The sequence below is a fragment of the Gavialis gangeticus genome, unplaced genomic scaffold, assembly GCF_001723915.1.
Source record: "Gavialis gangeticus isolate Ggan-Ray unplaced genomic scaffold, GavGan_comp1, whole genome shotgun sequence".
Taxonomy (NCBI): Eukaryota; Metazoa; Chordata; order Crocodylia; family Gavialidae; genus Gavialis; species Gavialis gangeticus.
In genome coordinates, this window is record NW_017728960.1 from 3,544,561 (window position 1) to 3,550,192 (window position 5,632).

The following is a 5,632-nucleotide window of genomic DNA, read 5'->3' on the forward strand; positions in this document are numbered from 1 at the left end:
TCCCGAGGGCCATTTTCCAGGAGGGGAGACTGAGGTGGAGAGGATGAGAGTCACCCAAGGCCACACGGCAAGGCAGTGGCAGAGCCAGGAATGGTGTTTGGGCCCCATGAGGGATGGTGGCACTGTGCTGCCCACAATGCCAGGGGGCAGAGAGCAGGACAGCGCTCTCAGAGCAGAAAGCCGTATGGTGACGCGTGGAGGAGCACCTGCAGCCAGGAAGCTGATCCCTGGGGCCTAGGAGCAGCGTGTACAGGGCAGAGAGCTACCCGGCGAGGGGAGGGAGCATGAAGGTCTGAACCAAGGGGAACAAGAAAGCCAGGAGCAGTGTGCCCTGGCATGGCCAGGGGCCACACTCAGCCCAGCTGTCGGGGCCCTCAGGGTCTGCCCAGCTCCCCGCACACAGCTGCCCTGCACCGCAGGCTGCAGAGGGCTCACATGGGGGAAGCTTCCCCGCTCGCTCGGCAGCTGTCCCAGGGTGTGAGGAGCCCACCCCACATGCATCCTGCCTCCCCTGCCAGCACAGGGAAGAGCTGCAGAGGTGCCGAGCAGCCCCAGAGCCGCAGCGCCTCTTGCTCCCAGCCGCCGTGGGTGACATGTAATTAATATCACAGAGTAATTACAGTTACTTCCCCAGTTGAAGCGCACACGCATCCCCCGCTGCATCTCTGCTGAGAGCAGCCAGCACAGCCAGGCCTGGCACAGCCAGGCGCATGGTGCTCAGTGATGAGCCTGGCCAGGTGTGGGGGGAGGGGAAAGGCAGGAGGCCTCAGCATCAAGGACACCCCCAAGGCGGCTATAAGCATAGCCGAGGTGGTCATGGGTGGGACTGAGCCCCCTGCCTCCCCCACAACCTGCCCTCCCCTGCTCCTAGGAGCACAGGGCGGTGTAGACACTATCTCCCAAACCCCTGCAAGCAAGGGGAGCCTTCTTGTACATGGATGAAGCAGCTTGGTCCCCACATCCCACAGCACTTTAGAGACAGCCCTGGGCTCTGTCCCTCCTGGGCTGATCCAGGGCTGAGCTGAAGGGAGTGGGGAGGATGCCGAGGCCCTATTGGGAAGGTCTGGGTGGTGGAGATGGACTGGCCAGGCCCAGGGGTCTCCCTACTCTGGGGCTGACCCAGATCCAGACCCACCTCTGACCTGGCCTGCTCCTTCCCAGCTCCAGCAGGGGCCCAGGCACCCTCTGCTCCCCTGGGAACGTGCCCCTACTGCAAGCCTAGGCATAGTGGCCTCAGGAAGCCACTGGTCCCGTGGCACAGCCTGGGTCATTTCTATGCCCTCTCTGAGGAGCCCTGTGAATGAAGCGCAGCCCCTGCATGGGGAGTCAGGGGTGCAGGCACGGTGGAGAGCCAGCCTCTTCAGTCAGGGCCTGTGCAAAATTGGCATCGTTGGCACTGCCCTGAAGGTGGGGGGCGAGTGGGGGGGGCAGGGGGGAGATCCAGGTCGTGGCCTGCAAACTGCCCCTGCCCTTTCCCCGTGGCGTGGGGCAGGGGAGGAAGCTCCCACTGAGCAGCCTGTGGCCCGCCCCATTTTTTCCATGTGAAGACCTGAGATTGAGCGTGGACTCCTGCTGTCCACGGGCATTGCAGCACAGGCCCGCCGCTCCCTTCACTGCCTGCAGGCAGTGCTGGGCTCCAGGCCGATGTTGTGGAGGGCTGGGCATGCTGCGGCATCAGTCCTGCCCGGCTCCTTGCGCTGGCTTGGTCCCAGGGGCCGCAGCATAAGAGAACCAGGAGAGAGCCGGCGTGTGCAGAGGCTTCGCCAGCGTGGAGGGCTGGGAGCGGCAGCCTAGCAGCTGCTGGAGCTGGTGTACGGGGTGGGGAAGGAGGTGGAGCTGACCCCGATGGGGCTGTCGGACAGCGGCGTCTGGGGGGTGCCCACAGTCACGCTGACGCCCCGCGCCTCCATCACGGCTGCCAGCAGCTGCTGCTGCTGCTGGCGCAGCGCATCGGCGACAAGCAGGGGCAGCGAGTGGAAGCTGGCTGCCAGCTGCTCCAGCTTGGACTCCAGGCTGCCGATCTGCTTCTCCAGGTCCTCGCTGCGGTCGTTCAGCTCCGTGATCAGGTCGTACATGACATTCTGCATCTGAGGGTGAATGGAGGAGGGGAGAGGTTAGCACATGGGCCATGGGGGGGTGCAAGATGAGCAGCCCAGGGGGCCGAGGCCTGAGCTTGATGCAGCTGGAAGGAGTGGGAAGAGCAGAGGCCAGAGGCAGCAGGCCCAGTTCCACCCACTGCACTGAGGCTGTGCAGAGTGGCTGCTGCATGAGCTGGCCCAGCCCCATTGGACGCAGCAGGGCAGACAGCATGTGCTGGCCTGGACTGCAGACGTCTCTCGCACCGAGTTGGCAATCCCTGCCCCACCCAAGGAGGCTCCCCCAAGCCTGCCACGTACTGCAGCTCCACCCCAGGGGCTCAGCTTCTACCTGTTCCACCTGTTCTTGGCTTGGGCCTGCCACCCTGTGACCCCTGTGGGCAGCAGCACTGTGCTTGTGCAGTCCTCAGCACCCAGGGCTGGAGCAATGCTAGCTGCTGGCTGCTAGTGCTGCTGCCACAGTCAGAACCTGGCTGGCTCCCTGGTCAAGGGTACAAGGAGGGGGCAACCCCTGAGTGGCTTGTAACCCCAGATGGGGCTATTCCCCTCCAAGAGCCAGCCCCACTGGGTGCCCCTCTTAGCCCCTGCAAACAGGCCTCCCCTTGGATCCCAGCTAGGCTTGGAGACGGAGCAAATCCGCTCCCTCTCCAAAACTGGATACAAGCCTTGGCAACTGAGCTCTTGGGCTGGCTCCTGCATCAGGTTGTGAAATCCAACCCCAGCTCCACTTGCGAGGGGCTGAACCTCAGCATAGGTGGCTCAGACCTGGCAGCTCTGTGCTCTACCATCGCCTGTTGAGGACATGCACACTGCAATGCGGGCACTGGTTGTGGATAGCCGGCCTCTGGGCCGTCAGCATGATGGGTTCCAGTCCAGGTCAGAAAGGGAGGAAGGAAGGGGGCTGCCAGCAGCTGCTGCCAAGTGGTGAGCAGCTTTGGCTGCTGCATGCGTTTCCACTTCCTGGAGAGGCCTGACAGCATCCAGCTGCCACCACTGGTGTGAGGGCTTCAGGCACCCCACTACCAAAACTCCAGCTGCAGCTGCTCCTCTCAGCCCCTGCTGTGCTGTGGGGGCTCCCATGGGAACCAGCTTGATGGGAGATGCTTCCGAGAGGGGCCCCATGCTGCCCCACCTGTCAGACCTCAGCCTCCGGCGTGTCGGGGCCCACGACCTGGAAGCGAGCCCAGGCACCCAGCGTGGCAGGAGCTCCAAGACACCTCCCGGCTGAGTATGGGCCATGGCTGTGCTCCCAGCTGCACATCAAGTGAGCCATGGACAAGCCGAGCCCCCTGGGATAGTGGGGCCGCAGGAACTTACCTTGGAAAGATCGACTAGTGTGTTGGCCTGGTCACTCAGCTTCCGCTGCTCCATCTTCACGCTTCGCAACCTGTGGGAGGAGATGCTGTGACAGCTGTGCCTGCTGCATGGGCATGTAATGGCACTGGGGCCCAGGGGGGCTTAACCCCATGCTTCACAGGGCTACTGGGAATGAAGAACCAGGGGGTATCAAGCTGGACATTCAGTGCCAGAGCCTGGGCCTGTCTCTGTTGCCCTGAGCAGGAGGGTGCTCACTTACTGGTGAATGGCTTGAAGGAACTTTCTCTGGTGCTTCCGGACTTTGGCATGGTCGATCTTCTTGAGCAGCTTGGTATGTTTGTAGATAAGCCATGTCTCGCGGAGGACATTGGCCGCAGCGTTCTTGATCTGCAAGAGAAGAAGGCGCCAGCTGCAGTTCAGGGAGCGTGTGACGCAGTCTCTGGCACGTGGGCCTGGAACGGCAGCCACAGCTCAGTTTGCACGGATGTGTCCTGAGCCCAGATCAACCCCAGAGCACAGGAGCCGGAGTTCACACGGAGGTCACTGACAGGCAGGGCTCCTAGGGCCTGGCCATGATCTGGCCAAGCAGCACAAAAGGCTGCTTGCTGTGCCATGCCCCAGCTCCCTCACCTGCCTGACGTGCCCGTCACAGAGATGTCTGGGCACAAGGAGCAAGCTGGGAATGCTAGGGAAGCGATAACGGCAGAGGCCCTGCACGCGCTCATTTCCTGAGACCCTGTGAGCAGCCAAACCCCCAGCAGGCAAGGAGTCACAGCACACGCATGCACAGGCCATGTAGCTCCGTGCCAGGTGTGCATGTGGTTCCCCCGACACTGGCAGGTGCTCAGCACAACCCTCCCCTCCTTAGCCTTGGCCCTGGCAGCAGCAGGGGGGCAGGGGACTGCACAGCAGTGCTCTCACTCCTGCACATGCTGGTTTGGCATCCTCGCCTGTGAATTCAGCCCTGGCAGACAGGAGCCCAGTGCCCTCCAGGCCATGACCGGTGGTTCTCCCTCCCCTACAGAAGGGGCAGGTCTTGTTTGGGCCAAGAGGGTTGATGCCCTGCCCTGTGGCACTGCATCTACCAGCACCATCCTGCACTGGCACCAAGGTGCAGGCTCTTGTAGGGATCCCAAACTCCTTGGGCCAGAGGCCACCCCCCCATTTATGACTCCTCCTGTTACAGCTGTGCACCACAGGGCAGTCTGCTGGGGCAGAAGCAGCTGAGCTAACTGCTCCTCACAGCTCGGAGGCAGCAACTGGACCCACACACATGGCTGGAAAGAGGTGGCAGGAACAAGGGTGGGGTCTGGGCTCGCAGGCCAAACCAGTGCACCCACACAGCTTTCCACTCCAGGGGGTGCAGCAAAATCTCCCACTAAGCCTGTGTCTGTGTCTGTGTCCAGGAAGAACCAACCCGAGTTGCTCCAAGCTGCAGGCCTGTGCAGGAGGGCCCTGAACACGTGGGCACAGGCTTTGGCACGACACTGGCAGCACTGAAGGCGTTCGCCCTCCTACCAGGGCTTGGCACGGATGGGGCTGGCAGAGCCTCCAGCTGCACGGCCGCTGCGTTGCTTTCTTTGAAATTAATTGGCCGGTGTCTGCTGGGTTCGGGGCCAGCAAATCAATACCTGCAGGAGCTGCCTCCTGCTGCCTCCACTCTTCAATAGGCCACAGATGCCAGCATGGTGGGTCCCACAGCGCAGGCTCCCCGCAGGCCTCACGGCACCACCTCCACTGCCCTGCCTGTAGCCCCAGTCCCATTTGCAGGGGACACGGGGTCCAGCAGAACCTACTGCCTACATGTGGTGGTGGGAGCTGCTGCTGGTGATGGAAATGGAGGGGAGGGGAGGCTCCAGCATTTCCCCAAGCCCTGATGAGTGGCAGCATCTAATCCCAAAGCCTCCTGGGAGTCTTGGCTGCAGCACCTGCTGTGGGCTGCCCCTCTCAGCAGCACAGAGGCAGAGAGGGATCTTGGAGTTGTGATTGACTCCAGGATGAATATGAGTCGCCAATGCGACAAAGCAATAGGCAGAGCCAACCACACCCTGTCATACATCAACAGGGGCATCACTAACAGGTCCAGAGGGGTCTTGCTCCCCCTCTATGCAGCACTGGTCAGGCCGCAGCTGGAGTACTGTGTCCAGTTCTGGGTGCCGCACTTCAAGAGGGACGTGGAGAACCTGGAAAGGGTCCAGAGGAGGCCACTCGTATGGTTG

At 62.3% G+C, this 5,632-nt stretch overlaps 1 protein-coding gene across 1 annotated transcript in view; it reads right to left on the bottom strand.

The window, feature by feature from the left end:
* Positions 1–1,331: 1,331 nt before the first annotated feature.
* Positions 1,332–5,632, bottom strand: part of KCNN3 (potassium calcium-activated channel subfamily N member 3) — a 23,846-nt gene continuing 19,545 nt past the window's right edge. The window contains exons 5-7 of the mRNA XM_019526027.1: positions 3,673–3,800; positions 3,414–3,483; positions 1,332–2,087 (exon numbers count right to left, since the gene is read on the bottom strand). Coding sequence (XP_019381572.1) covers positions 1,791–2,087; positions 3,414–3,483; positions 3,673–3,800 — 495 coding nt within the window. The 3' untranslated portion in view covers positions 1,332–1,790. The remainder of the gene's footprint in view (positions 2,088–3,413; positions 3,484–3,672; positions 3,801–5,632) is intronic.